General features: G+C 36.3%; 2 protein-coding genes across 2 annotated transcripts in view; one reads left to right on the top strand and one right to left on the bottom strand.

The window, feature by feature from the left end:
- The window catches only part of heca (hdc homolog, cell cycle regulator), a 12752-nt gene extending 9472 nt beyond the window's left edge, over positions 1-3280 (top strand). Inside the window, exons 3-4 of the mRNA XM_017302107.1 lie at positions 1649-1874; positions 2834-3280. Of these exons, the coding sequence (XP_017157596.1) occupies positions 1649-1874; positions 2834-2998 (391 nt within the window). The 3' untranslated portion in view covers positions 2999-3280. The remainder of the gene's footprint in view (positions 1-1648; positions 1875-2833) is intronic.
- Positions 3207-7104, bottom strand: mtif3 (mitochondrial translational initiation factor 3). The gene is made up of 4 exons (XM_008397331.2): positions 6947-7104; positions 5627-6092; positions 5179-5330; positions 3207-4129 (listed from the first exon to the last, which is right to left on the bottom strand). Exons 2-4 carry the CDS (start codon positions 6087-6089, stop codon positions 3917-3919), a joined length of 828 nt encoding a protein of 275 aa, XP_008395553.1. The 5' UTR covers positions 6090-6092; positions 6947-7104; the 3' UTR covers positions 3207-3916.
- Positions 7105-9028: the final 1924 nt, after the last annotated feature.

Consider the following 9028-nt stretch of genomic DNA (forward strand, 5'->3'; position numbering starts at 1 on the left):
TAGCTTCGCACTTTGAGCTGACGTCACGGCAAATAAACGGTCGTTTACATGCAGTACCTGGCGGGCCACTAGGGGGCGGCCGAGATCACAGTTTGAGAGAGGCTGTTCTAAGCGGCTATTGGAGCCGCAATTTTTCTCAATGCATATTAATCTAATAAACTATCGATTTACCATTAATTATATGTCACCGATGTTCCTTGGAGAACCATGAAGCTGTATGTATCAGGAAAATCTCACTCTGCGCTTCATGTTTCTCTATTTAGATAGAAGTTGCTTCTTTGTGGTCCTGCTTGTCTCAAAAAGCAAACTCTGCCCTGGTGGCAACAGTTTYCATGGAAATTCATGCATTCAGATAAACTTTCACTTGCAGGACAGTCTCAGAATAAGAACGTGCATCATAAAATTACTCAAACTGTCTAAAAAAGGAAACAAACACTGACCCATCAGTCAGCGCTGTGYGTGGAGATGCAAGATTTTCTGCCGACTTCTGCACAGTCCCAACATGAATGCGAATCAGCGCAGCTGCAGCATGGAGCGTCTTTGATGTGCTGACCCACAAGCTTTGATATTCTTGTCTTTGATATGCAGAAGCATGGAAGGGTTGTTTATTCGAGGGGTTTTTCTTCCTTCTGTCTGCAGAACCAAAKGAGATGTGAAAAATGCTTCATACAGATTTAACATGGTCTAATTTAACTAAAACACTCTGTGGTTGTATGAATAATGTCGCTATTTTTTCACATTTCAAGCAAGAAATGTTTGAATTTGGTCTTTCTTAAAGAGAAAGGTGAAGAAAACCGAGAAATACATCACCAGGATTTACTCACTGCTTTGTAGATTTATTTCTTTTAAACATTTAGTTGGACAGAGGTGGGTAGGAAACCCAAAAACTGTACTTAATTAAAAGTAGCATTACTTTGTATTTTTACTGAAGTAAAAGTAAAAAGTAGCAGACCAAGAAATTACTCAAGTAATGAGTAAAAAGTCTACTGTGATCAAATTATCAATCATTTAATATTTAAAAATTACATCATGAGATAAAGTTATAAAGTTAAGTGGAAATTTTTGCACTTTAAGGACGTAATTTATATAAGTAACCAAAAATAACTAAATCAGGGAAAAGTAATTTTTTTCCAAATCAGTTTCTATCAGTAAAAAAACTTATAAAACTTTTAACAAAAACTGCAGCTTTGTGTCTGTATGTGGTGAATTCTTGGTTAAAACGTGATTGTTTTGCATTCACTGGGTAGAAAATCCAGACATTTTACTCGCGTAAGAGTAGAAATACTTCATAATAAAATTACTCAAGTTAAAGTAAAAAGTGAAGCGTAATAAAATTACTTCTAAAAGTAAATTTTTCCCAAAAAAAAAAAAAGATTACTCAAGTAAATGTAATTGAGTTAACGCAGCAGGTATAACTTGGCTCCTCCGATCTTATAAGTAATCCTGGAGTTGTCTTCTTTCCAACACTGCAGTTGGGATATTTTAGGAAATTAAAGCTTTTTTTATGGAAATATATAATGAGAATCCATTCTGACTATCATCTCTCCTGTAACAGTGTTTTCTTAGGTCTACAGTTTTAATAATCATCAAAAAAAAATTTCAAATATGACATAAAACATGGTAAAAAAAAAAAAAAAAAGATACTTTAAACATCTTTTCCTATTACCTTACCTTCTCATCACCTTTTCTGTCTATTAATTTTTGTTTGGCTTTCAACAGGTCGATTAATGCACCTGTACGCCATCTGTGTGGACTGCTTGGAGGGCGTCCACAAGATCGTCTGCATTAAGTGCAAATCACGCTGGGACGGGAGCTGGCACCAGCTGGGCACCATGTATACCTACGATATACTGGCTGCTTCACCTTGCTGCCAGGTGGGTAAACTGACCACACAGCAAATCAATATCTATGCATCTTCCACCCTGGAAATCTGATTGGTAACTTCCGTCATACATAGATTAGAGTTTTGTCCACACTCCATATCAGTAGATGACAAAATGGCTGCTTTTGTTGCTTTACCGCATGAGATGATAGAAAAGAGGCTAATTTCCATGTCTAGTCCTGTTGGTTTATTGTTTTAATAATAAGAAAAAAACGGCTTCAGACTACTGCACTAAAAAAACTATTCATAAAGGCGAAAGGGGGGGTAATTAAACAGTTGTTTGCAATTTGTAGTCTACAATAGTTCAATAATTTTCCCTTTAAGTTGACTAGTTAGCATAACGGCGCAAAAAATAAAGATAAGCCAGGCTAATTGTTTAGCTAAACAGCTACAAAAATGTGGTTCTTTCTTGTATAATAAAAAATTAATAATTTTTTATTTGTTTCAAGTTTTTTTTAATGGGACGTTACATTCTAATTAGCATTTACATGAAAATACATGAGGAGATAAAGTGGTTAATTTTCACCTCTTGTCCCGTTGCACACATTATGCTTAATAAGAAAAGGCCGTTTGCAATTTGTAGTCTATAATTGTTAAATCATTTTTCCTTTAAGTTGATAAGTTGACTAGTTATCGTAAAGGCGCTAAAAGTAGAGTTTGATTCACTAATGTCAAATTAGTAGCATGACTTATTTTATGGCGCTGTAATAAACCGTTGTAAAACGCTGACATCATGCTAGCTAATGCTAAAACGGCTAGATTATTACGGGTAACCAAGGCAACCAGCGAGATCACCGGTTCGGGTCTTGCTGCGGTCGAGTTGCGCGCGCATCCGCTGCGTTTACAAATAAGCCACGCTAAGCTAAACAGGCTAATTGTTTAGCTAGACTGTTAAACAAATCTGCTAGCAGTGTTAGCTCACCTGTGTGTCCATTTCATGTTTGTCCTCAGGCTCGGCTCAACTGTAAGCACTGCGGCAAGCCGGTGGTGGACGTCCGAGTCGGGATGCAGTATTTCTCAGAGTACAGCAACGTCCAGCAGTGCCCTCACTGCGGCAACCTGGACTATCACTTCGTTAAACCCTTCTCCTCATACAAAGTACTAGAGGCTTATTGACAAACGTTTCAACACACGCTAGTTCAGATGCTTTTTGTTCTCATTTTCTAACACAATTTAGGACAGATCTTTAATTTTCTGGGGCCTTAAAGGTGGTTTTATGATTTTAAGTTGTCCCTTTTATAAAAAAATAAAAAATACGACGGAAGAAAGAGTCGAGAAGTGTTGATAAAGTGTGGAGCAAACACATTTATCTGAGACAAGTGAATGTATCTGTAAGCCAAATTTGCTTTTATTTTTTACCAAAACCAATCTTAAAATAAAGAGAAAGATTCACACTGATGGTGCTATGGTTCGTTCTTTACATCTTCAACCTTTAGCAATCATTTCATTCATTTCCACACAGTTCGGCAAACTAAAACCAGCATCTGCAAGCCAATCACATTTAGGAAAAATGGAGTAGATCCATAAGTAATCTACAGGTTTTTCACCCAACTATCCAGATGCTCACACCCGAGGCTCCTGGGTTACAGGAATATCTGCTTCAAAACATCAACTCTTACAGCTTTTATTCTGCCAGTGTCGAAGTTGCTGCTTCATCCTCTCTTCTTGTCCTTGCACGTCTCTGTAATCCTCGTCTCGTCTTACAGCAGCATCTTGCTGCCTCTGCTAACAAACATTATTCAGTTCAGTCACCTTTAGGTCGTTTTGAGTCTATTTCTGGTTATTTTGCATGTGTGTGTAGTGGATTAATCTCACTGAGGTCATCTTGTCAGCTGGTTTGTGGGTCTGCATCATCTTAATATGTGAATGTTTTCATGTTTGTTCTGCTTGAGTTCAGTATTTTCCTGTCATTTTAAGACTCGCTGACCTCCCAACATGAGAACCCAGCTGCCTGCGTTGATGAATATGACCTTAAACTCTGAAGCTGCTGTAACATTCAGGCACCGTTTAGTTCATGTGAAGGCGTCTCTACCATCACTGCTGCACCACTTCCTCCGTTGTGTCCGTGTTGCTAACAGGAAGCGTTTTACGGGCTTCAGCTCTGGTCTTTGCTTTCTGCGCCAGCTCCTTGGCGGACGGCGGTCGGAGGACGCACATGGCCACCTGACCTTCTCGTGTGACCTTTGGCGTGGAGACGAAGGCCGTCATCACGTTCATTTGCTCCACCATTTCCTCCAGAGTTTTGTCCTGCAGAGAGAAAAACTTCATTAGATCTTATCAGAAAGTGTTCCTGCCAGAGATGGGTAGAAACTGGTAACATTTTACATGAGTAACATTTTGAAAAAAAATTACTTTTAGGAGTATTTTTACTGCACTGTACTTTTTACTTTAGTAATTTTGTTTTGAAGTATCTCTACTCTTGAGTAAGATTTCTGGATTTTCTACCTACTGAATGAATAACAAACATGTTTTAACCAAAAATGTACCAAACACAAACACACACCTGTAGTTTTTATAAAAGTTTTATATTGAAAGAAACTGATTTTGAAATTTTTTCTTTTACTTGACTGTGTTATTTTTTTTGACTGTGTGGAAAATTAATTTACTTAAGCAGAACCATGAAGCAGTAAAATAATAATAATAAAGTAACAAATCATAGTCCARTCTGTCAGTGTCACTGCAAAAACACAAAATTTTACCAGGTATTTTTGTTCCAGTTTCTATTGAAAATGTTAGCACACTTGAAATAAAATAACAGTAACTTACATGTAACTTTTCTGCAAGATAAGAGCTTTTTAAAATAAGTAAGTCCTAAATATTGATTAAAAAACGTTCCAGTTCCATTGGCAGATTATTTCACTTGTACCATGTGTTAGGAAAGAAAAGTTACTCATAAGTTAGTTTTGTTTACTAAGAATTAGCAGTAGAAACTAAACCAAAAATACTTGATAAGATTTTATGTTTTTGCAGTGCTGGAAAGCCTCACAAAACATTTTCTTAACTTATTTACAACATCAGGCTCATTTCAAAATGTTAATAAAATTCTTTCTTTGTTCGACATTAAATGTTTTTTCTGATTTAATCCATTTAAGGGGGTGAAAATTAATCTTTGTGATTTAAAGGCTAAAAGGAAAATAAATTATCTGTCAGAAAAAAATTCATTCAAGTAATAAAAAAAACAGGCATTTGCTAATAAAAAAGTGATTTTTTTTTCTTTAGACTCAACATGTCTGTCCATAAATTAAACCCAAACTTTTAAAACGACATAAATATTTATTTTTCTGAGTAAAGCTCACCAGGCTGTCATTGTGCTGGTGGCGTTTTCCGCGCAGCGTCATCCTGACGTGATGTTTCTTCTCCAGCCAGCTCTCCGCTTGTTTCAGCTTCGTGGACAGATCATGGGACGCGATGCCGACCGAGAAGCTGAGCTCCTTCACCTGGGTAGGACCTGCACAGAAAACCTGAGTCAGAAAACCTTCAGTACGCTCACTGAGCCTACAGACATCTTCACTCTAGTGAAACTGTCACTGATCTCAACTCGTCACCATTTTGGTGCGTAACAGGAGCGTGAAATAGATGAGGAGCTGAAACCCTGCTGATAAAAATCTGGAAGTAATTTTTATGAAATAGTTTTAGATTTTTTAGTTGTCAGATAATATCGTTTTGATCGAGGGTTGTTCCTGTTACCCGTATGAAGTGAATAGTTGTGATCTTCTGGACATTAAAGTGATTTAGGTTTCATACTTGCTTTCGCCTTATTTTTCTCTCGGAGTCTCAGCTGCTGCTCGTGGAGATGTTTCCCGCTCATCAGCTGGTACAGCGGCGGCTCTGTGTTTTCCTTCAGCAGCACCAGCTTCAGATTCTTCTCATTCATGATTTTGATCACATCGGCGCGATGCATCAGCCCCAGGTTCTCCCCCTCCTCATCGATCACCTGGATCTCCCTGTGAGGGATTTTCCGCCCGACGCTGCTGATGGAGGCGTTGGCGCGAGGATCCTGCTTCTTCTTCTTYGCTGCTGGAGTCGGTGTTTCTTCAGGAGCCTCTGTGGAGAGCGCAGATCGTCTCCAGAATGAAGAGACGACGGCGTGTCTTTCATAGAGTCCGGCTGATCTCAGAGCTGGTGTCCAGTAGCCGGGCCCGCCGCTGCMGCCGCACACGGCTCTCACTGTGTGGCCCAGAAGCCACCGCACGCAGCCTGCAGACATTTCCTGCACAGAATAACCACAGTGAAATGTAATTAATGAAAAAAAAAAAATCAGAGCAAATTAGTGCTAAAGGTATAAAGACGTGGAAGAATAACACAACCACAAACCACTTCTCACTGACATCATTTCCATTTGGAAACAATATCATAATATGGTCGATAAATTGTCACAGTAATTATTGTGATAAATGATAATATTGTTGTTTTGGGACCATTTTCAAGTAATATAATGTAAATGGCATAACTCACCCTCTCAAATATCAGTAAACTTGAATTTTGTAAGGATCAATTAACACTGGAACCGGAAGACATTTTAAATATCCAAAATAAAACGGAAATAAAAAAATCACACTCACCCCAAATCATAGATAAAATGGATTAGGAAATCTCTGTAAACAAAATTACCCTTCAAAAAATATGACTCATTAGACTCATTTTAATTTACCATGTTATTAACTGCTCATTGCGACAAGTTTAGTGGTTGGGACATTTTTCCAGTTATCACTTCTGGTTATGATGGTTAACCGAGTTATTTAACATTTGATCCGCCAATTGACTTAAAAATAAAAATCGCCACTGAATTTTATAAAAATTAACATTAGCTGTCTGATTTCTAAATGCAATTGTACCCATATAATGATTACAATACAATGTATAGTGAACAAAATGATAAAAACTGTCTATTTATGGAGACTTTGTTTTTAAATTGTCCTCGAACACTTAAAATTGACCTACAGCAAAACCCCGAAAAAAACAACAAATAGCGTTTCAAACAAACCCTATTTAAAAAGCGGATAATCTGTCCAATTTGCATAAACTACTACTAMTACGTTTGTTAAATACATTTGCACGTTTTACCTCACTAGTAGATTGTTTTTCAGTCCTCTGTGAGCAGCTGCAGGGTGACTGTGTCTACTTCCGCCTTGCACTACTTCACGGGACCAGGCGTCAGAAAAGCGCTCTGCTGCCCCCTAGCGGCCAGGACACGGAAACGGAATCCAAACTTGGCAAAACAAATGCACGTTCTGCAGGTTTCAGACGTTTTCTTGCTTCAGCAACTCAAGATTTAATAAGTGGGTCAAAAACAGACTGGTGAATAAATAATGTTACCATTTTAATCAGGTTTGTTAGAGCAGAGACACATTTAAAAGCTGCCTTAAGAGATTAATTGGTTATGATCAGGGTTTAAATAGCATACATGTAAGCTTTGTTGCTAAAAAAGAAGAAAAAAAAGAAAGAAAAAAGTACAAAGCTTAATGTTTATTTTTTTTACAGATATTTAAGAGGCAAAAAATATTTTATTCCAACTTTAACTGCAACGTTAATTACAGAAGTTAATACACATTTATGAAAGCCAAACTAAAAATGTATTTAAGAAATTAGTTTCCTTTTGGAAACTTGAAGGCTGGACCAAATGTAAATTGTTTTTTATTTATTTATTTTTGGAGGGTTTTTAAAGCAAAATAAACATGTCATAATGGGTTAAACTCCAACAAACAAATAAAAGTCCACGCTTGCTCATAAAAATAATTTTTTTAAATCAGGCTTGGAAATATACAAATATTTCCAATCAGACGAGCAAAAGCATCTGGAGGATTTTGGAGTTGGAATTAGCTTGTTTCTGAAGTATTACCAACACAAATACAACTACAACATCACCTTTAACATAAAAACATTTTACCTTGAATTATCACAATAAAATACATTTTAAAATAGCTTTGATATTTTTCTAATTTATTTTAAAATCAAGACTGATTCAGGAAAAAGTTTAGTTTCTTGTCTCTTACTACAGAAAGTTGGCAAAGATTGTGGAAGTATCATTGTTTCACTTTGTTGTTTTGAATGCATTTATTTAAATATAACCAACTTTTGTAAGTAAATATAATTTGATTAAATAAGATGAGATTAAAAGATGTTTTTTCTGTCCATACAGACACAAGAATTGTAGTTTTTAGCTCCATTTCTGTTTGAAAATATAGAAATAAAAGTTGCAGTCTTGCTTGAAATATCTAATTAAATGGAGTTTCCTTTTATTTTCCTCGGCTCTTTAAAGACAAAGAGTTGATTTTGTGCCTCCATGTGAGATATCAATCAGYTCATGTAAATCAAAATATATTAATGTCACTCACATGGAAAATTCATGGTAATAGAGGTCAGAGCTCCGGTTTTCTGTCCGGTCAAAGAAACAAAACTTGTAAATAAACAAATTAAGCAGAGAGATAAAGCAGCTCCGTCTGCTAGGATCTGAGAAATAAACACATGCAAACCAGATGAGAATCCAYCACAGTTACCTGGAAAACAGACAGACAGTTATTAGATACCAGYRACCAGAAAGGAAACAGCAAAGKGCAAATGTAAGGTGGATTTAAATGATCCTGTACAGGTGAGAGGCTGGAAAAAGCTCCATGAATGAAGTGGAAATATATTTTAGAAAACATTTTCATCTCTCAGGCTGAWCTATAAATACCTCAAGTTTGACAGGAGAGAGACAGAGGACTTTATATTCCAGTTTAACTGSWRKAWARATGGAATAAAACAACTTAGGCATCAGAATATATACTCTAACTTATTTTTTAAGACAATAGATAGTTTATTAAAGGGAAAATACATTAAACTAATAAAATATTTTCATATTTTCCTTTTCACCAGCTGGTATTTGATATTTTTAGAGCAAATTTACACTTAAAAATGGATAAAAACAAGTGAAAAACATAAATAAGGAGCAGAACATAAACTATTTAGAGTATTGCACAGACATTAGTGAACTGAGAGAATCAGAAATCGAGAGCAGAGGCGGGGAGTTAATGAACTAAGTTGATAAAATTGAGTTTATGTGAAATAATAAAGAGGTAATGAGAATAACTGAGAGCATTCAAAGGAACCTGAACCCGAAAAAGCTTTTGGTTCCTTAAAAAAATAACACAAAGATCTAAATAATTT

The sequence above is a fragment of the Poecilia reticulata genome, linkage group LG21 (genome assembly GCF_000633615.1).
Source record: "Poecilia reticulata strain Guanapo linkage group LG21, Guppy_female_1.0+MT, whole genome shotgun sequence".
Lineage (NCBI taxonomy): Eukaryota > Metazoa > Chordata > Actinopteri > Cyprinodontiformes > Poeciliidae > Poecilia > Poecilia reticulata.